The sequence below is a fragment of the Leucopleurus acutus genome (assembly GCF_964270905.1).
Source record: "Leucopleurus acutus genome assembly, chromosome: 16".
NCBI classification, from domain to species: domain Eukaryota; kingdom Metazoa; phylum Chordata; class Mammalia; order Artiodactyla; family Delphinidae; genus Leucopleurus; species Leucopleurus acutus.
In genome coordinates this window covers 75,351,923-75,376,569 of record NC_139158.1, presented here as the reverse complement: position 1 = coordinate 75,376,569, position 24,647 = coordinate 75,351,923, and the positions used below count along the sequence as shown (strand labels likewise).

General features: G+C 49.2%; 1 protein-coding gene across 1 annotated transcript in view; it reads left to right on the top strand.

Annotated features, from left to right (window-relative positions):
• Positions 1–24,647, top strand: part of PREX1 (phosphatidylinositol-3,4,5-trisphosphate dependent Rac exchange factor 1) — a 197,231-nt gene that overhangs the window by 112,317 nt on the left and 60,267 nt on the right. Inside the window, exons 6-9 of the mRNA XM_082858089.1 lie at positions 8,157–8,318; positions 15,831–15,964; positions 21,645–21,763; positions 23,290–23,439. Of these exons, the coding sequence (XP_082714215.1) occupies positions 8,157–8,318; positions 15,831–15,964; positions 21,645–21,763; positions 23,290–23,439 (565 nt within the window). The remainder of the gene's footprint in view (positions 1–8,156; positions 8,319–15,830; positions 15,965–21,644; positions 21,764–23,289; positions 23,440–24,647) is intronic.

Genomic DNA, 24,647 nt, shown 5'->3' with positions numbered 1-24,647 from the left:
CGGCAAGTAATGGGTATTGTCACTTCTTCCAGTGACAAATCCAGCTGTGTTTTCACTCTGTGGTTTTATGGCTCCGTCTCCGTACGGCTGCGTCCAGGAGCTCAGATGATGCCATCGAGAATCAGGCTCTTCCCATCTCCTGGCTCAGATTTCCTCTGTGTCAGCTTTAGTCCTGGGAGGCTCCCTTCTCATGGTGGCAACATGGGCCTCCAGCAACCTCAGGCCTGTGTCTGATGAGCACGGCTACCAAGGGAGAAGAGAGTGTGTTCTTCCCGAATGTCCCAGGGCTCGTTGGGTCAGCTCGGATCCCACAGGGATCAAACCCGCAACCGTAGCAGTGAAAGCATGGAGTCCTAACCACTGGACTGCCAGGGAGTTCCCCACTATGCTCTCCTTGAGCCGGTAGCTACGGCTGGGAGATGGAAGGCTCTCGAACACGCCCTGGGAGCTGGCCGGGAGTGGCCCCTCTTGGACTCCAGGACAGGAGAGAGGACAGGGGAAAACTGGGGTCCCATCGCCTCCCTGTCTCGTGTCCTCTGCACCCCTGTCTTCCTCTGCCTCTGGGCCCTGTGTTTTTCTCCTGGTCCTTTTCTGAATCTCAAGCAAAGCAGAGCAAGAAAGGGGGAGTTGGCTGCAGCTGTTTCCTTGATGCCCGGTTTGGCCTGGAGTTTGAGGCCCAGTGCCCACACCTCCGGGGACATGATGGGGCCGCACAGAGCAGACACAAGCGGGCACCCTTTTGGTAAATGTGATGGGAGGGGAGCGGAAGTGGTGGGTTCCTGTGCTCTGACATCCTCTCTTCCAGGAAGCCCTCACCTCGAGCCATGCTTGCAAAACCACACGGGGCTGGCAGGACGGATGTTGGGGAAAGGTTACCCAGCCTGGCTCTAGAGGGGCTTCCGCTGCAGATTCGCTGGGTGACCCCCGCACACCCCCTCCCTTCTCTGCTCTCAGTGTTTTCAAGGAATACCCAGGGCCTGCCCCTGCTCAGACATTTCGTGTTTGTTCTAAGAGCCTACTTGTGGGGGTGTTCACGCCCTACTGGTACTGTTTCTGGAGGGGCCTGTGGATGTGGTGAGGTGTCTACCAGGTCCTGCTTTCTGGCTCTGTGGCCTTGGGCAAGAGGCCTTGCTTCTTTGTGCCTCAGTCTCCTCACCTGTAGAGTGAAGATAAAAACAGTACCTACCTCTTTGGGATGATTTGAGGATGAAATGACTTAAGAAACTGAAGTTTGGAACAGTGCTTGGTACACGTAGTAAGTGCTCAAGTGCTAGCTATCATGATTACTACTATGATTACAACTTTTACTGTTATTATTACTAGAAATAATAGTAAATGTAACAGCTATGATTAGTATGGAAATAATTATGATGATGATAAATATTGTGTCCTTACTGATTACCAACACTTCTACATTCACCATTCCATTCGATCCACACAACAACCGTAGGATCTGATTGTGATCCCATTTCACAGATGTGCACACTTGGTCCACTTGGACCCTCTGAGGTCTTGCAGATCCAGAGGGTTTCTTCTTAGTTTTGTGGTTCTCCCAAGATTCTTAACAAGCAGCTTTTGGGTTCCTTCCAGAAATACTGTTCTCAGCGTCAAGCCCTGTAAGTTCATGTAGCTATTCCACCTTGGATGTGGATTCCAGGGTTTTCAGCACCATAGACTGTCTCTTTTGAACTTGACTCTGTTGTAACTTATTAAGACAGTGTGTTAAGTTCTGAACTGGGCAGGAGCCTTCTCACCTCCCTCCTTTTGCATGTGAGGCTTTTGTAGTGCAGCTCAAGCTTCCATTAATTTTGAAGATACCCATATTTGATGCTTGTCTGGGGCTGACTGGGGACACCTTTGGGATTCCGAGATCCTTGCAGTCTCTCTGGGATTGTGAAGCAGTAGAGACTCTCAAATACAAGGAATGGAAAAACTAGCTCAAACAGGCTTAAAAAAAAAAAAAAAAAGAGCCCATGTAACTGAAAAGTATGTGGCTAGATGGTTTCGGGTGTGGCTAAATCCAGCTGTCATTAGGGAATTGCCAAACTCTTTTCCAAAGCTGCTGCACCGTTTTATATTTTCTCCTGCACTGTATGAGGATTCCAGTTTCTCTCCATCCTCAAGAACACTTGTTATTGTTTGTCTTTTTGATTATAGCCATTTTGGGGGGTGTGAAGTGGTGTCTCATTGTGGTTTTGTTTTGCATTTCTGTAATGACTAGTGATATTGAGCATCTTTTCATGAGCTTATTGGCCATTTGTGTATCGTCTTTGGAGAAATGTCTGTTTAAATCCTTTGCTTATTTTTTAATTGAGTTGTCTTTTTTTAAAATCAATCAATTAATTAATTAAATTTTTGGCTGCGTTGGGTCCTCGTTGCTGTGTGTGGACTTTCTTTTAGTTGCGACGAAAGAGGGCTACCCTTTGTTATGGTACACGGGCTTCTCATTGCGGTGGCTTCTCTTGTTGTGGAGCACGGGCTCTAGGTGCATGGGCTCAGTAGTTGCAGCACGTGGGCTCAGTAGTTGTGGCTCGCGGGCTCTAGAGTGCAGGCTCAGTAGTTGCGGCGCACAGGCTTAGTTGCTCCGTGGCATGTGGGATCTTCCCGGACCAGGGATCAAACCTGTGTCCCCTGCATTGGCAGGTGGATTCTTAACCACTGTACTACCCGGGAAGCCCTGAGTTGTCTTTTTGTTAAGTTGTGAGAGTTCTTTGTATATACTGGATGTAAGTCCCTTGTCATATATATAATTTACATATTCTGTAGATTGTTTTTTCACTTTCTTTATAGTCTTTGAAGCACAATGTTTTAAATTTTGCTGAAGTCCAGTTTATCTAATTTATTTTTAGTTGCCTGTATATTTGGTGTCATATCTAGTAATGCTTTGCCTAACCCAAGGTCAAGAAGATTTACACCTTTGTTTTCTTCTAACAGTTTTATAGTTTCAGCTCTTACATTTAGTATTTATTTTTGTCTGTGTTGGGTCTCCGTTGCTGCACACGGGCTTTCTCGAGCTGCGGCGAGCGGGGGCTACTTTTCATTGTGGTACATGGGCTTCTCATTGTGGTGGCTTCTCTTGTTGCAGAACACGGACTCTAGGCGTGTGGGCATCAGGAGTTGTGGCACGCAGTCTCAGTAGTTGTGGCACGCGGGCTCAGTAGTTGTGGCACACGGGCTTAGTTGCTCCATGGCGTGTGGGATCTTCCCGGACCAGGGATCGAACCTGTGTCCCCTGCATTGGCAGGTGGATTCTTAACCACTACACCACCAGGGAAATCCCTATGATCTACTTTGAGTTAATTTTTGTGTGTAGTGTGAGGAAGGGGTCCAATTTTATTGTTTTGCATGTGGATACCCAGTTTTCCCAGCAGCATTTGTTGAAAAGACTGTCCTTTCCCCATTTAATTGTCTTAGCACCTTGTTAAAAATTTATTGACTATAAATGTAAGGATTTCTTTCTGGACTCTGACTTCTTTTCCATTGACCTATATGCCTATCCTTATGCCAGTACTGTACCAGCTTTTACGATTTGGAGAAAGAGTGTGCCAGTAAAGGGCACAGCAAGTGCAAAGGCCCAGAGGCAGGAATGGACCCTGAGTTTGTGGCTGGGCAGAGCGGAGGAGTCAACACTCCCTTGTGAACCAAGACACCAAAGCCAATACCTTCCCCTCAGTTTTGGCCCAGCCAGGAACCTAGCCAGAAGGTCCTGCTCAGTTTCAATTCTCCATGCCCAGCAGCGATCTCAGGCAGGAGAAGAGGTGGGAGCAGCCAGAGGGAAGAGGGAAATAACCTTTTTCTCATTTTTACTAGCTACTGGGTGTTGGCAGCCCCTCAGGGAACCATCAGTAGAGGATTGCTGAAATTCCAACTTCCAGGGGTTTGGGATGTGGTGGCAGGTGTGACAGGCCCTAAAGCTCTTAGTCTCAAGAATAAGAGAGCTGAGGGCTTTGCACTTGTGGAGGGAGGTGGGAGGAGGTAGGATCCCAGGGACACAGGCTGGAGAAGCATGGAGTAGTGGCTAAAAACGTGGGCTCTGGACTTCAATTGCATGGGTTGGAATGTTGGCTCCACCCCTTAGCAATCTTCGACCTTGGACAAGTGACCTCGCCTCTGGGTCCACCTCAACTTCCTCATCTGTCACATGTATCGGGATATATTTTAGCTACAGTGACGGAGACCCGAAACAACAATGACTTAACATGTAATTTTATTTCTATACAAGGCAGTCCAGGGTTTATGTTCTTCCACCCCTGGGTTCTCAGATGTTCACACCGTGTCCACGTTCCAGCCCAGGGAAAGGGGAGACAGGCAAGGAAAACGGAAGCTGCACACACCCCAGTGATCAGAACCTGTGTCCTGGTGGACGGGAATGTTGCCTTTATTCCGGGTGGCCTTGTGCTCAGCTAAGAATCTGTTCTGTTGCTTTTGACCAGGGATCAGCAAGCTTTTCCTTTAAAGGACCAGATAGTAAATATTACAGGCTTCACAGGCCGTATGGTCTCTGTCGCGACGATTCCACTCTGATGATGTGGCTACAAAGAAGTGAGGACTGCGGGGAAATGACTGAGCGTAAAGCTTCGTTCATTGCAACAGGTGGTGGGTTGGACTTGGTCCGCAGGCTTTCATTTGACCCCCTGCTTTTAGAAGGAGAGCATGCTGGATCTGCTTTGGGAGTTGAGCCTCTGTCACTGCTCACTCGGAGGAAACAGGGAGCTGGCTGGCTACACTCCCCTTTTGGGCCTTGGCTGGCTTGGCAGAAGTTCAGATGCTCAAAATTACTTACATTGGAGCATGGGGCTGGGGGTGCTTTGAGGAGTTCAACTGAATCCCGCATCATAGGTCACAGGCTTCTATCGTAGTTTTATCTGTGGACATGTCTACAAGCAGGCCGTCAGCTCCAGGAGAGTTGGGGCAGTGTCTGTGTCATCTGTGTCCTCAACAGAGGGCCCAGCCTGAGGCCAGGTACACAGGAGGCCTCACTGGATGGATGAATGGGGCACAGAGCTTCCTGGTTCCAGCCTTGAGCATCTCTTGCCTGGACCATTGCAGTAGCCACTAGCCAGTCTTCCTGCTTTTACATTCACTTTATGTTCCCTCCAGTGCATCTTCCACTTGGCAGTCAGAGTTTTTTGGGTTTTTTTGTTTTTTTTTTTCCCGGTACGCGGGCCTCTCACCGCTGTGGCCTCTCCCGCCTCAGAGCACAGGCTCCAGATGCGCAGGCCCAGCGGCCATGGCTCATGGGCCCAGCCGCTTCGCGGCATGTGGGATCCTCCTGGACAGGGGCATGAACCCGTGTCCCCTGCATTGGCAGGCGGACTCCCAACCACTGCGCCACCAGGGAAGCCCCTAGAGGGGTTTTTTAAAGGCTAAATAAATTGGATGGTGTTAGGCCTCAGCTTATAACCCCCCATCACCTCCCCATGGCTCTTGGGATGAAACCCAGAGACCACACCCAGGCCTTACCTGATCTGTGTTTGGTGTGTGCATCCGACCTCAGCACCCATCCTTCTCCTTGCTCACTCTGCTGCGGCTTCCCTGGCCTCCTTGCTGTTTCTCACTGCCTCAGGGCCTTTGCTTGTGCTCTTCTCTTGCCTGGAGTGCTGTTCCCACAGATGTTTGTATAGCCTGTGCCCTTACTTCATTCAGGTCTCCACCCTGAGGCCCTTCTCCTCAGAGAGACCTTCTCAGACCAGTGCACCTCCCTCACTGTCTGTCCCTTCACTTGCCTGATGTTTCACCTAGCACTTAATCAATAATATAAATTATATTTACCAGAGAGGAAAGTATTCCTATTTAACTATCTGAAAGGTTATAAATAGTATAGATGTTCAGAGCACTAACCTCAGAGCCAGACTGGTTAGGCTCAAGTCTGCTCCGTGACCCCAGGCAGATGACCTGACCTCTCTGTGCCTCAGTTCTCAAATCCGTCAAATGAGGATAATAATAACTACCTCATAGGGTTGATGTGAGGATTGAGTGAGCTCAGAAAGAGTGCAAGCACTCACGAAATGCTAACTCTTATTATTACTGTTAGTGGTAATACTCAGCTTCTGGACTGTTCTCTGGACTGTGAGCTCCCTGAGGGCCGTCTCAGTCTCTGTCCAGACCCCGGTGCTCTGGTACATACCTGTTGCTCAGTCTGTGTTTGTTGAGTGAGGAGTGAATGGAAATACGTCCCCTTTGTACAAAAAGCTCAGCCCTCAGTGACCGGCCTGCCTCTGTCTTACTTCCTCCTTGAAGCCTTTCCGGCCACACTGTCCTTCCCCTTCTCTGATTTATCATGAGCGCTTTCACCCCTTGGGGCTGTTGTTTGTGCCCCCACCCCACTTCCTCCCTTCCTTCCTCCCTCCATCCCTCCCTCCCCCTTCCCTGGGAGCACCTTTCCCAGCTCTGTTGCCTCCAGAGAGAGGGCTCCATCCTTCCCCACCCCTTGCTTCCTTTCTGGTCTGTCCCTGGGCCCAAGGCAGGTGCTCAGCAAACCCACAGGGTCCTGATGTTACAGAACATCTGGTCCTTGGGCCATTCGGATCCTCTTTGCAGAAAAGAGGCTGTTCACGTTCAGGCAGAGAAGAAATGAAGTGACTAGAGAAGACCTATTTTTGGAGCTGGTGCTCCGCAGGGCGTTCTCAGAACAACACCTGCCTGGCCCATTGCGGCCTGCGGGCCCTGCTAACGTGTACCATCCTACGGAAGCAGGACTGATAATGGTCAGCGTAGACTGAGTGTGCTCTGAGGCTGTACTTTCCCCCAGAGCTGCTTTTCCTGCAGTGTCTGATTTACCCCTCGCCATGACCATGAGCGGAACCAGATGGCCGGGTTCAAACCCACGTTCCTCCTCCTACTTCTTGGAGCCTTTGGACCATGCCGCTGAGGCTGCATCTCCTCCTCTGTTAAACGGATAATAACAGAACCTACCTCCCAGGCACAGAGTAAAGGCTCATCGTCACCATCCTCCCCCACATCACTGGTTTTCAGTCGATGAACCTGAGGCTGGGCATGGAGGGCATCTGGCCCGAGGTCACCCAGCCGCCCAGGGGCGGAGCTAGCCCTGGAACCCATGTGGGACTGTACTGGGAACCAGCCCACTGGAGTGTCATGTCTGTGATTTTTGAGGGAGCAGAGAGATGGAGAGATACTGGAACATCTGAGCATGTCAGAGCAGGATGATTAGAGAAACTTATCTCTGCCGGCGCGTCGGTTGAGTGACGCGGCCTGAAAATCTTCCCTGATATCTTGAGACCCAGCTGGTCTCTGCTGTCTCAGTTCCTTTCTCATCACACTTACTATGGGGCTGAACCCCTTTGACTAAGACCAGCCTGACCTTTAGAGTGTCCCAGCCTGTGCCGGTGGTGAGGTGCGAGATGAGAGTGAGAAACAGTGGGGGAGGGGCTTGCGGATTAAGCCCCCGACTGGCGCCTTTGTCCTCTTTACATGTTTCCTCCACGTCCCTGTGAAGGCAAGGGGTTCTTTATACCCATTTTACAGATGAGAAAAACTGGGGGCTAGGGAGAGGCAGTGTCTATGGCCACCTCTCTGGCCAACTGGTCTCTGTCTCTGTCTCTTTCTTTCTCCTTCTCTCTCGCATTTACTCTCCTCCAGCCACACTGCCTCCTGGCTGTTTCCCTTACAGACCCCATACACTCCCACCATGCCCCTTTGCGTTTGCTGTTCCTGTTACCAGGCATGCCCTTCCCCCAGATTTTTGCAGGACTCTCTCCCTTGCTTTATCCAGACTCCCTGTTCAGATGTCACCCCCTCAGAGGGGCTTCCTTGACCTCCCTATTTGAAAGAACATCTCCTTTCCCAAGACCTTCTAGCCCCTCATTCTGATGTGTCCTTGTAATATTTGTCACTGATTTTTCTTAATTTTGGCCCACCTCCTTTATTAGAATGTAATAGCCACCAGATGAGGAATTTTTCTGTTTTATTAACAAATTTGTCCACAGACTCCAGAACGCTGCCTGTTGTAGAGGAGCTGCTCAGGGGACATTTATTAAATGAATGAATGAATGAGTGAATGAGTGATGTTCTCCAGCTCCAGATCACACCTTTTGTCCAGAGTAGAGCTGGGACTTGGTTCAGGCCTGGGTGTCCTGGAGGCTGTTTGGTGCCTTCTGGGTTGATGTCCCTCATTCCTGCCCTCTCCTCTACCCTAGGAACTAGCCAAGAGGACCCCCGGCAAGCACCCCGACCACCCCGCGGTCCAGAGCGCCCTGCAGGCCATGAAGACCGTCTGTTCCAACATCAACGAGACCAAGAGGCAGATGGAGAAGCTGGAGGCCCTGGAGCAGCTGCAGTCGCACATCGAAGGCTGGGAGGTGTGTCTGGGGCAGGAGGAACCTTCTGGGCTGGGGATGGGCCCGGAGGGTGCACAACTTGGGTTCAGACTGTGGTCTGGGCACCAGATTTGGCCTGTAGCATATTTTGTTTGGCCTCCATGGTGTTTGCAAAAAAAAAAAAAAAGTTTAATTATTTTTCAATTAGGTCCACATAAAAGTCTAGATTTAAAGTTTCTCTTAAAAAATTGCTAACACTGAGCCCCCCTTTTCCATGGCAGCAGCCTCTGGAGCCTCTAGTTTTCCTCCATCCCCACCACTCCCCAGTCACTCTCCTTCACATGTTGCCTGTCTGCCTGGTGTCCCTTGAGCTTTTGATGCCAAGGTCAAGGGTAGCTTTTAAGGGTTCACTCCAGGATAGAATTCTGGCTTTGACACTCCCTTACTGGGTGACTGTAGGCAAATGTCTTAACTTCTCTGAACTTCGGTTTCCTTATCTATACCTGCATATAGTCGGTACTCAATAAGTGATAGGTATGGATATTACTATGAAGATGATTATTAAGGGATGGGATTCTTGAGATCTTCTGTTGTGTCTTCCTTAAATTATTAGAGCTGTCCTAAAAAATCTGTAGAATGAAATGGGAAAATCTGAATCAATAAAAAAGTCAATATCCGAGTAAGTACAGCTGGAATGGGAGATGAAGACTAAGGAGGAACGACTCTTGGACGCAGATCGTTCTCTGAATCATCTGCCTTAGACCCTTTGGATGTTCTAGCACTGGCTGCATTTGGGATTTCCACTTCATCTCCCTGTGTTGGGGAGTCCTAAATGAGACTGTATAGCTGTGAGGTTGAGGGTATGGCTGCAAAGGGGAAGGACCTGTGCTCTGGAGGAGGTGGGTGTTGTGGATTAGTGTTTCTCGTGTACCCACTCTCCTCTGCCTGGCCTTCCCGCCCGGCTGGAGAACAAATAGTTGCATTTCTCAGACTCCTTTGTAGCTCAGGTTTGGGATACGATTGGCCAAGATAAGATCCAGCTGCTCGAGATTCGGAAAGCAGGAGTGGGACGGAGGCCACCCTTGTGCTGTTGGTGCAGCAAAGCACAGCCGTGGTTGTGTTTGACTTTCTGTGATAGCATTTGCAGAGGGCCCGGTTTCCAGCTTCTGAGTGTCAAGAGGAAGGGCATCCATTGTGTTGTTGGTGGTGTGTATCTAGCAGGATGGGGTGGCTTTGTAGCTGAGAGTTGAGGCAGCAGCTTCTGAGGGCCTGGAAGCAGCTTGGGCAGCATTTCCCTAGAATATCAGCTCGGGCAGGTGGTGGTCTGATTCTCCTGGAGGAGAACTGGCTTCCCTGGAGGGCCAGTTCTACAGTGTTCTTGGTTTTTCTGGCAGCTGTGATTCTAGGCTCTTCTAACCCCTCCAAGGATTGGATAAGGCCCTCATTTCTTTCTGCTTAAAATGCATAGCTTGGTTTCTGTTCCTACACCTGAAAATTGTGTCAGGATGTGTCCTCTGAGGAATCACATTTCACCTTCACGATGTCAGAGCTCTGATTTGGTTTCTTGTGATCCTCTCAGCCTTCCCCTCTATGGTTCCATGATGGCAGCAGCTCCAGGCATCATGTGTTCCAAAGCAGGAGGAGACAGGGGCTCGGCCAGGGCAGTGAGGGGGAGCTCTCCTCCCTAGTGGAGGAAAACCTTTCCCAGAAGACCTTTCCAACTCATTGGCCAGAAGTGCGTCACTTTCGGCAAATATGCTGACCTAAAGAGCACATAGAGTAGACACGTTTAAACGTCTGCCTGTTTGGGCTTTGAGCTTCCTGGCAGCCAAGGTAAAAAGAGCAGGACACCGAAGTTACTCAACATTCATTGTCAAAAAAGGAACAAGCTGAGCAGTTCTTCTGGGTGACAGAGAGTTTCCTGGCATCCAGCTAGAAGGGAAATTTCTCACGTGAGCCCCTATGGAGAGAGTATTAAGCAAGCGATTTGGCAGCCAGAGCAGAAGTGATTTCCAGATGCCTCCTGGTAAGGGCCTAGGGAAATAGGAACTAAGGGTCTTTGGGGTCCTTGTTGACCCTGAACTATCTGCAGTTTGAGAGTGGCCCTTGTTTTGATCTCTGTTGCTGGGTAAAGTAGGAAATAAAGTGACGTAGAATAAGAATTGCTGACAATTTACTGAGCACCTATTACACATTTTCAACGCTAGAAGAGAGGGCAGTTGTTATCCCTATTTTACAGATGAGAAAACTGACGTGCAGGGTCTTGGCTTTGGTGCCCAGCCTTTTTTTTTTTTAAATTTATTTAATTAATTAATTTATTTTTGGCTGCATTGGGTCTTCGTTGCTGCACGTGGGCTTTCTCTAGTTGCGGCGAGCAGGGGCTACTCTTTGTCGTGGTGCACGGGCTTCTCATTTCAGTGGCTTCTGTTGTTGTAGAGCACAGATTCGAGGCACGCGGGCTTCAGTAGTTGTGGCGCATGGGCTCAGTAGTTGGAGCTTGCAGTCTCTAGAGCGCAGGCTCAGTAGTTGTGGCGCACAGGCTTAGTTGCTCCGTGGCATGTGAGATCTTCCCGGACCAGGGCTCGAACCTGTGTCCCCTGCATTGGTAGGCGGATTGTTAACCACTGTGCCACCAGGGAAGCCCCCAGCCTTTTAACTTACAGATTATCCTGCCTTATACAAGTTTGTCCTACTCTCCTGGCCTCATTTTCCCCTACTTGTCTAATTTCAGAAATAACATCTCTGAAGTTATCTCCTGGCGTCGTTGTGAGGGTCAAGCGAAGGGTAGAACATGAATGTTCTTCGGAAAATGTGAAATGGTTTTCTGTATAGTAGAAAGGTTTTTAAGTTTAATCCTCAAGATGACTTGGGAAAATAATACATTCTAGCTAGAAAAAATAATGTTTAACAGTGAAGCTGCTTGTAATAGCTTCATGCCCTCAGTAGTTAGAACCTCAGGGGACAGTGTGACTTACAGGTGTAGTTCACAGTGAACGATGGTGGTTGCAAATCCTGATTTCTGATTCTCTCCTTGATCTTTTCTAATCTTTTTTTTTTTTTTTTGCGGTACGCGGGTCTCTCACTGTTGTGGCCTCTCCCGTTGCGGAGCACAGGTTCCAGACACGCAGGCCCAGCGGCCATGGCTCACGGGCCCAGCTGCTCCGCGGCATGTGGGATCCTCCCAGGCCGGGGCACGAACCCACGTCCCCCGCATCGGCAGGCGGACTCCCAACCACTGCGCCACCAGGGAAGCCCGCTTTCTAATCTTTTTGTTTGACCTCTTGCCAATCTGATTAGAGGGCTGTCATCTCTCTTGGAATATGGCTGACAAGGGACTTATTTCTGGAGGAGGGGGAGTCTTTTCTTGGCCACTTTCTTGCTGTGCACTTGGGCTTGCATCATTAGTTTGATCTCCAATCTCCGGGTTGTTTTTTTTTTTTTGGCCTGATCCTCTGTAAGCCAATTGTCCTTTTTAGTTGTGGGACTGGTTTAGTTAAAACCGGATAAGTTAATCCATAAATCCATTTTACTGAGCACAAGTAAATGGGAGTATGTCGCAATACTGTGGATGTGAGTGTATGAGCCCACCCCCTCTGCTTGGTGGGGTACCTTTGCCTCAGTTTCCTCATCTGTGCAGTCTGGCTAATGGCAGGATGCCCCATGGGTCACTTGAGGATTCAGGGAGTGGATACATGCAAAGCGCTCAGAACGGTGCTTTCTTTATCAGATCAGAGTAAGCGCTCAATAAACGTCAGGAGGAGCCGTGGCAGCAAAGCAGGATTTCTTTCTTCATTTTTTTTAGATGAGAAAACATCATGCAACTTTGCCTAGGGCTCATACCAGTGTGGGCTGACCCTCCTGCAGAGGGACACTCCGGACGTTGGGCCCCGCAGACATTCGTGAGAAGCTCACGGTCATAAAAAGAAGTGCATGTTCTTAATAAGAAAGAAATAGAACACACCACTCTTGCTGGCTCTGGAAGCCCTGCTTTAAGAGACCATCAACTGCACTCACCCACGAGGGACAGAAGGAAATAGGGGTGAGGAAACATAAGACCATTAAAAACAAGGACCATAACCAGAAGTTCTTGTATGTTCTCCCCACCCTCCCTGGGATGCCTTGTGCTCTCGCCCCTTTGAAGACCCCTGCTCTAGACCAACAGCTGCGTAAAAAAACCTTCAGGTTACCTTCTAGGAGGCAGCACAGGGTAGTAGAGGTGAGTGGATAGGATGGTGGGACCACCTGTCTGGGTTCAGGTCCCAGCTCACTCACTGACCATGCCTGTGACCTTGAACAAGTCACTTCACTGCCCTGTGCCTCAGCTTCCTCCTCTGTAAAATGAGAGTTGTAAGGGTTAACGGAGTTTTGTAAGATCCTTAGAACTGGGGTTGGTGGGTGGTGAGCCCTGTGCCTGTGTTAGCTTTTGTCGTCTTCTCTGAGTGTCACCACTTCAGTTCTGCACCGTCTGAAAGAGGACTCCAGCCCTGACTGGCGGACACCGTGGTGCGCAGCCTCTTCCCTGTGTATCTGATCCTTAGCGCCACCCCTGACCTGGGTTCAAGGATTCCGGGGAAACCGAGTGTCAGCTGGGCTTCTTAGCAGGCCTGGGATGGAAGGGACCTCCCTCCATAGAGTCCTTGGCATTTCAGATGCAGTTTGCTGGGTGGTCCTTGGCCAAGGCCAGGGAGGCAGCTTCCCAGGCTGGGTGTGCTTCTTCTCTGCCGTCCCCTGACATTGGTCTAGGTCTGTGTGACCTCCAGGCTCTTGGGCCTTACAGCTGGGCCAGGTACTAGGTTCATATACAGTACATACGAACGAGTTCCATTCCAAGAGTGTGTTTGTTAGTCCAGTTTGTTCACGAGTCCAACAAAGTTAGCCTAGGTACCCAACTTTTTTTTTTTTTAACTTATTTATTTTTGACTGCGTTGGGTCTTAATTGCCGCGTGCGGGCTTTCTCTAGTTGCAGAGAATGGGGGCTACTCTTCCTTGTGGTGCGCGGGCTTCTCATTGCGGTGGCTTCTCGTGTTGCGGAGCACGGGCTCTAGAGCGCAGGCTCAGTAGTTGTGGCACGCAGGCTCAGCAGTTGTGGCTTACGGGCTCTGAGCACAGGCTCAGTAGTTGTGGCGCACGGGCTTAGTTGCTCCGCGGCATGTGGGATCTTCCCGGACCAGGGCTTGAACCCGTGTCCCCTGCATTGGCAGGCGGATTCCTAACCACTGCGCCACCAGGGAAGCCCGGTACCCAACTTTTACAGATAACGCCAGACACGAAAACTAAGTTATGTGATTGGACATGCAAACACATGTTCACATCTTTGAAAGTTCGCAACTTGAAGGTTCGTATGTAGGAGACTTACTGTACAAGCAGCCAAAATCTCCCTTTGGAGCCTGGAAGGGCTGGTGGGTGGACATGAGTGAGGTGGAGGAGACAGGAAGCACATGGTCTCGAAGGAACTGTCGAGTTGCTCTGTGCTCTGAGCTGGCCCATGGGCCACTGATGGAGTCTTTTCTACCAGGGAATCACACTCTCCCTGTTTGCAAGGATGCTGGGGCTCCCAGGGGCTCTTCATCCCCTAGCCCCAGGGCAGCAGGGGTGCTACCTCGCTGGGTCGCTGTGCTGTGGGCATCACACATCTGCCTGTGGCACGCAAGCGTCCAGGCTGTGATTTCTGTTAACGGGTGTGTGCTTCTGTCCTGGGCTGCACAGCTCTTGATTGCAAAGAAGCTGGTTCCCCAGGACCCCGAGTGGGCCCCAGAGAGGGTCTCTGGCACCATTGGGCAAATGGATTTGCTGCTTCTAGCCGGCCCGTGGGCACAGAGCAAACTGACTTTGACGGCAGTTGGGGAGACTGCAGTGGGCAGTTAGAAAACAGCCTGATTTCTGAGTTGCCAAAACCAGTTTCCCATACTGGGTATCAGAAATAATTGAGTCAGCAGATCTTTCTGGGGTATGAACTCCTTGTCAGTTCTGGGCGTTGAGTGTCTGGGGAAGGAGATTCTATGAAGAATTCTCCTTCTTTCCTCCCCAAGTTCCTTTCCAGGCAGAGGTAGCATCACGTCTCTTTGTTGTGATCTGCAGGTTGGTGAAATGAATTTCCCCTAAAATACCACTTTTGCATAATATCCCCTGGGCCTAAATGTCAGAGGCACCCCCTTGCCCACCTGTGGATGGGGCCTCCAACCTTATCTTGATGTATTTAAAAGTACATCAAGTATTTAAAGTTGGCGGCTGTAAGAAAGAGAGACTTCAGTGTCTTAAATGAGATAAAAGTTTATTTCTCAGTAGTGATGCAGGCTTGGGGTGGGGCACCTCTGCTCCATTCGGACCCTGGTCCCTTCCAACGCCTTCCTCTGTCCTTTGCTGCGTTGTATTCCACTACCGTGGCCGTCTTCCAGCCTATGGCAAGAGGAGGGAAGAGAGGAAAGGGAGGGAGGCAGTTTTCTCAAGGAAATGATGTAGAAGTGAGGCATACTGGCCATAATGTGGTCACATGACCACGCCTGGCACAAGGGATGCTGGGAAGTGGAGTCTGTGGTTGGGCAGCCATGTGCCAGCTGAAACTCCATGCCTATGACGGAAGAGGAGCGCGGATTTGGGGACCCTCCGGGGGCTTCCTTAGCCGGCATTCTGTGCCCTCCAAGGTCTCTTTCCAGCTTCCTCTCTGTTAGCACTTTGGGATCTCTCTGCCCCTGCCTTGGTCCCCCCAGAGTTCCAGATGGACCTGTGTGGTCCCTAGCTCTGAGGACTCCTCCCAGCAGGGACCTTGCCTATCCCTATCCTCAGCCTCTTTATCTTCGCCATCCTCCCAGGCCCGTCTTGCTCCTCCCCGGTGCCTTTCCTGACCACATCGCCCTGAACCCCATGGAGGTTCAGTGAATGTCATGCACACCTAACATCTTGGTCATTTAGCATAGATGACCAGGTAGAATTTGGGAACTGTTCCCATCTATTCTCACATCCTGAGCTAGAGAGGGTGCTCTCAGAATCCTCTGCCCCTGGTGGAACTCACATTGCATTGGTCACCTGTTCTGCAAGCATTTATTGAGCACCTACTGTGTGCCAGAGAGTGTAGTAGGTGCTGGGAATACCATGGCAAATGCTTGATAGATGCTTGATAACGCTTCCTGTCCTTTGGAAGTGGCATTCTTGTGGAGGAGATAAAGTAGCAAGTCAAGACACAAATAAATAAGGGGGGGAGGAGAGAGGCAAAAACCCAACCAAACAAAAGCCATAACAAAACCAGATGTCAACTAGGGCCGTGTGAGCTGAGTGAGTCCTTTCACCTCGCTGAGCCCCAAGCCCCTGTTCTGCGAAATGGTCATCTGTGTGTGCTCCTGCCAGCGTTGTTCTGGCACACTCACCAGAGGGAAGCCATCGATCAGGCTGTGTTGGGTTTCTGTCTGCTCACAGATGTGCCTCCAGTGGTGCATTGAGATTTTGGGGGTGCGGGGGAGGCAGGGGCAGGTTCTGTCTGTGGGAAGGAAGGGGGGCATTCCCAGGGGAGCTCCTGCATTTGCCAGCTCATGCACCGCAACCCCCCCATCGCTCTCCCAGGGCTCCAACCTCACGGACATCTGCACCCAGCTCCTCCTGCAAGGGACTTTGTTAAAAATCTCCGCCGGCAATATCCAGGAGAGAGCCTTCTTCCTCTTTGACAACCTCCTTGTCTATTGCAAGCGGAAATCCAGGTGAGTTGCTGGGAGACTGGGACAGGGCTGCCCGGGTGGGCCGGGAGGCTGGGATTGGGTTGAACTCTTGACATAGGCTTGTCACTTCCCTCTCTAGGCCTCCCTTTTCTCTTCTGAGTTCAGGGATTTGTTCTAGATCAGCACTATTCAAGAACATAGGTTATTTAAAATTTTCTGGTTATCACGTTACAAAGAGCAAAAGAAATAGGTGGAATGAATTTAAATAACATTTCATTTACCCCAATATGTGCCGAAATATTATTATTTCAACTTAACTTAAAAATTTATTAAATAGGTATTTTGCATTCTTTTTAAAAATTTACACTAAAGCTTCAAAATCTAGTCTGTATGTTACACTTCTGGCACATCTCAATTTGTACTAGGCACCTTTTAAGTGTTCAGTAGCCGCCTGTGGCTTGTGGCTGCCACAGTGGACAGTGTAGGTCGAGACGATCATGGAAGTTTGGAGAGTCTTTGTGCCACCAGAGTCCTGTGATTCTAAGATCCAAAGGTAGATGGTTTGAGGGGAGGGAAGTCCTCTCCTGTTAAGTTTTTTGAGGGAAAGATAGTATCTTTGTCATCTTTGTGTCTTTCACTGGAGCTTCTTAAACTTTGTAGCGTGAATGGCTGGGTGGATGAGTGGTAGACTGATGCGGATGTATGTGTGGTTGGATGTGTGGGCAAATGGGAGGAGGGATAGATGGGTAGTTGCAGGTTTGGGAGATGAATGGGAGTGATTGTCTATGTGTGTATGAATTGATTCGTGGATGGATGAACGAGTAGATGAATGAGTGAGCAGTCAAGTGGTTGGAGGTTTAGGAGATGACTGGATGGAGGGATAGATAGAAAGTTGGGGGAATCTGTGAATGTTTGGGTAGTTGGAGAAATGGAAATGAAGACACGATGAGCCGGCAGAGGTTATATTTATTTATTTATTTAAATATTTATTTATTTCTATTTGGTTGTGCCAGGTCTTAGTTATGGCTCGTGGGCTCCTTAGTTGTGGGATCTAGTTCCCTGACCAGGGATTGAACCCAGGCCCCCTGCATTGGGAGTGCAGAGTCTTAACCACTGCACTACCGTGGAAGTCCCTAGGAGAGGTGTATTTAAATGAAAGGTGTGTTGGGGTCTTTATGTATGGTTTGTTGAGTGAATGGGTAGATAGATGGATGGTTGGATGGTCATAAACTTGGGAGGCTGAGTGGGTGGTGGAGGTTTGGAGATTAGTGGAGGGATGATCAGTTGGATGGGTGTGTTGAAGGATGATTAGTTGATAGTTGCCAGGGTGGTTGGACTCTGGTACGGGAGGTTGGTTGATAGGATGGTTGAGTTGATGGATAGGTGGATGAATGATTGGAGAGACGGAAAGTTAGGAGACAGAGGGGTAGGGGCACGAGTGGATGGTTGGATGCATGAGTGGGTGGGTAGATTGGTGGACCAAGAGAATTCTTGCCTTTCAGTTTTCTCGCTGAGGAGGTAGAGGACAACTGACCAGTGCAGCCCTTTTTGAATTAAGCTTCCTGTTATTTTGTTTTAGGGGTGAAATGGTGACTTTCCAGAGGCTTCTTTACTCTTTTATCTAGCAAAAGTTAGGGCTGAGGGGAGGTCCAGATCCTGGGTCCTACTGTCAGCATCACCTCCAACTTCCATTGTGGCTCTGGGCTTGTCACTTCCTGTCTGTCTGAGCCTCGTTTTCCTTGTCTGATTCTGCTGGCCTCCTAAGGTGGTGGTGAGGAACCTTTCCACAGGATGAATGAGGGCTTTCCGTGTGAGTGTGGGGAAGCTTCTCATTGTCTTCCTCCTCCAGCCTGACCTCTCTGAGCCTCAGTTTTCTCTTCTGTAAAATGAGGTTGATAAACCCCTTCTTACAGTAGTGTTTGCTTAAGAGCAACTGTTGAATCCCTGCTCAGCCATTTCTCTAGCTCTGTGACTTTGCCTCTCTTTGCTTCAGTTTCCTCATCTGTAAACTAGGATGAATTATCATGTATCTTGTACCGTGTACAAGGGCAAACATGTTAAGTGTGCCTGGCACATAGTAAGTGCCCAGAATAAGGAGTAGCTGCCATTACTGTTAACTTACCTCCACATGTGATGTGTTCCTATTCGGTGCGATCCCACGGGTGCAGCACCTGGCACATAGTAGGTGCTTTAGCCACAGGCCCCTCCCCTTCCCCCCTTTCTTCCCTGTTCTGGGACTTCTGGTCAAAGGCCTCCATCTCCCTCTTTCACCATCTCTGAGTGACTGGGTCAGTGTGTCTCTTTCTCATTTGATATTTTATTCCCGTTAGTCTGTCTGCATCTGTCTCATGTCCTCCTATGCCCCCATCAATGCCCCCTTCTCCTTCCTCCTTGCTTCCTGCCTGTTCTCACTGGAGTCATCCTGAGAGTCCTTCTTCGACAATGCCAAGGCCACTGCCAGCGTCCACCCCTAGCCCTTCCCCCCTACCCGCCGTGGGCTGTCTGAAGCAGGCACTTGTCCCAGAACACTGGGGTTTAGAAAGCAGAGTGTCCCTTCAGGCCTCTGTGACCTCCCAGCCTGGGCCACGTTTGCTCAGCCTTCAGTCACCCTGTCGTGGGCCCTTCCTCCACTGGAGCAGTAGCAGCTGATGCCGATTGTACTGGACACCCAGTGGGTCGTCTAGGGCGCACGCACTCTTGTAAGGCCGTTTCCTGTCTCAGGCCTGCAAATGAGCTGGGCTGGCTAGAAGGAGAGGGCACATCTGTCGCCTGGGAGAACCTGGCTGCGGCCTCCGCCCCTGCTCTGGGTCAGGAGCCAGAGGGCTGGGCTCCGAGAGGTCTCAGAGGGATTGGGCATTGGTGGATGGAACTCGCAGCGTGGCTCTGATGTAGTCACAGGAAACGCCTGACGCTGGTAGGTGTCTGTCTACGGTTGTGTCTTTGCCTGGGCCATGCCAGGCACTGCCTCTCCGGGTTGTGGGTCAGGGGAGGTCTCTGACTCGGAATGCTTCTGGTCTGATTCAAAAGCAGAGGCTCCTTGGATGTCAGAAGTGGAAGGGAGAGTTTTTAAAAACGCACCTCCCCATTCTTCAGAAGGCGAAACTGAGACACAGAAGAGCTAAGTCTCATGTATCTCGACTGCTTGTTTAACATCTTAGAGGCGTCAGCAGCGTGTAGTGGTTAAAGACTCAGAGACGCTGCTGCTTGCAAGCTGTGTGACCTTGGGCAAGTTATGTCAGCTCTTTGTGCCTCTGTTTTCCTGTCTGTTTAATGGGGATGAAAGCAGTCTCCGTCTCATGAGGTGTTTTTTATAGATTAAGATAAAACATGTAACGTGGTTAGAATGATGCCTGGCACATGGTATGTAAGGTAGAAGAAATCTAAATCTGTATCTTCCCTTGGGTGTGTCACAGACAGCTTACCCTTAACTTGGGTCTAAAACAAGACTCTTCATTTTCATTGTAACTCCTGCTCCAAACCTTTTCCTCCTTGAGTCGTCGTCATTCCCAGTAAATGGCACCATCATTTACCTAGGATCTCAGGCCAGAATCTTAGTTGTCCTTGATTCTGACCTGCCTCACCCCCCATCACCAGCAAGTGCTTTGCATTCTCTCATCAAACATTGGTCAGAACCTCAATGTAATTATGATAAAAATTCCAGGAGGGAGGTTGTGTGTATATGTACGTAAATGATTTTAAAATTTACGTGGAAACAGAAAGAGACAAAAATAGCTAAAGACAGTTTTGAAGAAGAACAAAGCTGGAGGACTTTTATTACTGACACCACGGCTCACTATAAAGCTGTAGTAATTAAGACAACCTAGTATTGGTGTAAAAACAGACAGAAAGATTAATGGAATGGAGTAGTGAGTCCAGAAGCAGACGTACATGTAAGCAGTCATTTGAATTTCAACAGAAGCACCAATGAGGTGCAATAAATGGTGCTTGGTCAGTTTGATATCCAGTGGGAAAAATGAGTCTTGAACCCTTACTTCACACAGTATACAGAAGTCATCCTCAGATGGATTATTGATTTCACTGTGAAAGATAAAACAATAAAGCTTCTAGAAGAAGGCATAGGAGGCTATCTTCATGATCTGGGGGTAAGCAAAGATTTCTTAAATTGGACAGAAAGTATAATTATAAAGGAAAAATAGATTTATCAGACTGCCTTAAAATTAAGAACTTCCGTTCATCAAAAGACACCAAGATGAGAGTAAAAAGGCAAGCCACAGAGGAGGAGAAGATCTTTGCAATCCACTTTGCAAAGGACTCATATCCAAAATATATAGGCCAAATTTGGCCCTCTGCCTATTTTTATAAATAAAGTTTTATTGGCACACAGCCATGCCCATTCATTTTTGTGTTGTCTGTGGAGGCTCTCATGCCTCAAGGGCTGAGTTAAGTAGTTGTAACAGAGACCATATGGCCCACACAATTGAAAATGTTTACTGTCTGGCCCTTTTTCAGACGAAATTTGCCGAGCCCTGCTATAAATCATTAAGAAAAAGACAGACAACCCAACAGAAGAATGGTCAAGGGACAGTCATTTCACAAGTGGAAGACACCAGCTGGCCAATAAACATGAAAAAGTGCTCGGCCTCATTATTCATCAGGGAAATACAGATGAAATCTTTATTAGAGACACTCCTTTCTGCTGCCAGAATGGCCCAAATGAGAAATTAAATACCAGTTGTGGAGGATGTGGAGCAACTGGAATGTCCCTATGCTGCTAGGGGTGGGAGAATTGATACGGCTTGGCAGTATCTACCAAAGCCGATCGTATGCATTCCTTATAACTGAGCAATTCAACTCCTGGGTAGATAACCCGGGGAAATGCACACGTATGTTCTTCATAAGACATGTGCCAGAACATTCCCAGCAGCACCAAACTGGAAGCACCCAAATGTCCATCAGCATCACCCTGTGCGATTCCACGTATGTGAAGTGAATCCATGAGTTTAGACGTCAGGGTAGTGGTTACCCTTGCAGGGGGTAGTGACCAGAAGGGGGCGTGATGGAGGGCTTTTGGGGTACCTTCTGCCCTCCTGTATTGGAAGGTATAGTCTCAGAGACTTTGTTTTGTTCCCTGCTGCAGCCCTAGCACCTAGAATAGTGCTTGGTGCCCAGCAGGTATTTTCTTGAGTGCCTGTTGAATGCATGGGTGAGTGACTCCCCTGGTCCCAACTTGGTATCCTTCCCATACGAAGCACTGGTCAGATTGTTTGTTGAGTGACTAAATGGGTGAGCAAGAGAATTCACCTGAATGAATGAATGAATGGTGAGTAGGTAGATGTAAGTGGATGGATGGATGGACTTCCTACTCCAAGTTCCTTTCCATTCTGGTTTTATTTCAGGAAGTTCCTGTTTGTTAGACACCCTGAGAGTCTCTACCCATTTTCTAGCCTAGAAGAGTGGGTTTCTGTTGCTTCTTGTTGGTTTCACATCCACATCTCCTGTTGGCTCAGAAGTAGCTCTGGGAGGTCAGCAAGGCTATTAACCCATTTTCCAGATGAGGAGGCTGTGGCTGAGAGTGGAAAAGTGACTTGCTTAAGTCACCCAACCACCAACCAAAATGCCATACTTCTGACCTGGTTCCCGCACTTCTCCTGTCCCCGGGCGCCCTTCTGTGTTACTGCCTTGCTTCCCTTTGCTCTGTTGAAGACGGTTGAGCCCCAAGGAGAGGAGGCATAGGGGACATTGACTTCCCACTGTCTTTCAGGGTCACTGGGAGCAAAAAATCCACCAAGAGGACCAAATCCATCAACGGCTCCCTGTATATCTTCCGGGGTCGAATCAACACTGAAGTCATGGAGGTGGAGAACGTGGAGGATGGGACAGGTAGGTCCCCACCCATGCCCTGCCCGAGCCCAGCCCCCCTGCTCTACAGCACAGTCTCTGCTGCGGTTCACCAGTGCTTTCCTTTGATCGGGAAGGATAACCTGTCCACAGAGAAGTGCCTAAAACATATGCACATAAAGCCAACCCCTGGGTGGTCACCATTCAGGTTAAGAAATAAACTGCTACCTGCACCCCAGAAGCCCCTCACACGCCCCTCCCTGCCCACAGTGCCTCCTTCCCCCAGAAGTAACCACTCTCTGAATTTTGTGATGATGATTTTCTTGCTTTTTAAACATATTTTTACCTCCTAAATATGCATTGCTAAACATTTTAATTAAAATTTCTGTTTTCGAACCTTATTTAAATGGTTATATGATTACAAATACATATAAAATTATATATATGTATTTCTTATTATTATTGCTTCTCACTGTGTTTTTCTGGGTAGCACTGGCCCAGAATGTGGATTCTTTTTTTTTTTTTAAAATTGAGGTTTAGTTGATTTACAACATTCTATTAGTTTCAGGTGTACAACATAGTGATTCAATATTTGTATAGACTGTACTCCATTTAGTTACTACAAAATAGTGGCTGTGTTCCCCTGTGCTGTACAATATATCCGTGTTGCTTATCTATTTTATACGTAGTAGTCTGTATCTCTTAATCCCATACCCCTATCTTGTCCCTTCCCCCTTCCCTCTCCCCACTGGTAACCACTAGTTTGTTCTCTATATGGTATAAATGGTCATAAAGTATACTGTATATTCTTTCGCATCTTGCTTCTTTCACTCAGCCCCATGGTGGTGAGAGTCATCCGTGTTTCTGCATGTCGCTCTCTGTAGCTTGTCGGTTTCCGTTGCTGTGTAGTTTTCTCTTGCACAGATAGTCCCCAGTTTACCCATTCCTTTTGTGAGGGCCATTTGGGTTGTTTCTGTCGTTTACCATTATAAACAGTGATCCTGTGAGTATTCTTGTGTGTACACCTCTTGGTGTTTTTGTCCTTGAGCTTGTCCAGGACAGGGGTTCCGACTTGGTTTTGAGCCACAGACCCCTTTGGCAGTCTCACGAAACCTGTGGACCCCTCCTCAGATTCAGGGTATAGCTGGCTGCAACATTCCTGGATAACGTCAGCCTGTTTTCAGAGAGATTTGCCAATTCCCATCCCAGCCAACACTCCGTAAGGGCCCGTGACTTGGCATCATCAGGCTTACACTAGGGTTTTATGTAGCCCAAGTGCCAGAATGAGATGGGCAAGGAGGCATAAGGTGTCTCCCTTTGCAATCGAGGGGGTGGGAGGCTCTTTGCTTGAGGTCTTCGTTGCCCACCAGAGAATAGATAGGAGAGGGAGCATCTGGAGGATAGTAAGTTCAGCTCCCAAATCCTGATGCCATTGATGCCTCTGCCGCCCTGTCCTTCTGGAGGAGGAAGGGCTGGTCCTGTGACCTCACTCGTAAACATATAATGATGAATGTTGGGTTGTATGGCTGAGCTTTTGCTGACCCCGCTTTGCCTCCTTCCCTTGCCAGCGGATTATCACAGCAACGGCTACACCGTCACCAACGGCTGGAAGATCCACAACACGGCCAAGAACAAGTGGTTTGTCTGCATGGCCAAGACAGCGGAGGAGAAGCAGAAGTGGCTGGATGCCATCATCCGTGAGCGGGAGCAACGCGAGAGTGAGTGGCTGGGGGCTTCCCCAGATCCCTGGGGCGTATATGGCTTCCTGCAGCCTCGTCCCTTCTGTAGAGTGAGCTGTGTCTAGGGGAGGGGTGTAGGATCCTTTCCAGAAAGGTCAGAGCTACAGAAAGCAGGTCTTTGAAGGGGCAGAGAGCTCTGGGACTGTTAGAACTTGGTGGGATCTCAGCTCATCTGGTTTAGCCCACCAGACAGATGGGGAAACTGAGGCCCCATGGAAGGGAATTGCCCAAGGTCATGCCAATGTAGTTGATCATCCTGAGATTCTTTGCTTCCTTCACCCTTGAGGGTTAGTAGTCAAGATGCTCCCTACGTGCCTCTGTCCCCTCCACGGTTCTGCTCCCTTCACCTGGGGTTCTTTTTGTTTGACATTCACCAAGTCTTTGGGAGGAGGGTCCCGGGGGCTGCCCCTAACTGTCGTCATGAATGCTTGGCCCAGGCACTTCTGAGGCCCCTGCGTTAGGAAGTGCAGAGCTGGGTGATAGTTGGGTGCAGTTTGGGGGTGGGAAACTCTGAACTGCTGTACAGAGACCACCGTGCTCGGAAGGGGAGGCCATGGTGTGTTTGGGGGTGAGTTGCTTCCGCTTTCCAGGCCTCAGTGATGTGGCCTGGTAAATGGGGATAAAGCTCCTGCCGCAGAGGGTTGTAATGCTGCTAAATGAGGTTTGGATTTGATGATAAATACTTGCAGATTTGACTCATGATCCTAACAATGGTACCTACCGCCCAGCTTTACAGAGGAGAAAACAGAGGCCCGGTTTCCTCCATATCTATATTCTGTTCTCTTGAAATCCCTACTTGGATGTGTCGTGGACACCTCACACTTACCATGTCTAGTCAGAATTCTTAATTTCCACCCTGTCTTCTGCCCCAAACCCACTCATTCCCTGGACTTCCCGTCTCAGTAAGTGGCTCCTTCAGTCATCCAGGAGCTCAGATTGCAACCGTTCGTGTCACCCTGATGTCTGCCGACTCCCCAAACTCAGTAGATCAAGTCCCTTTAATTCTGCCTTCCACTTACATGCCAAGTCCATCTACTTCTGTCCTCTCCCTGCTTCCACCCAAGTACAAGTCACCATCATCTCTCAGGAATGAGTATGGGCCCAGCATGGCCAGGTCCTCTGAATTTTTTTTTTTTTTGAGAAGTTAGACATCAGGATTTTTAGGTGACATGTCTTGATTTTAAATG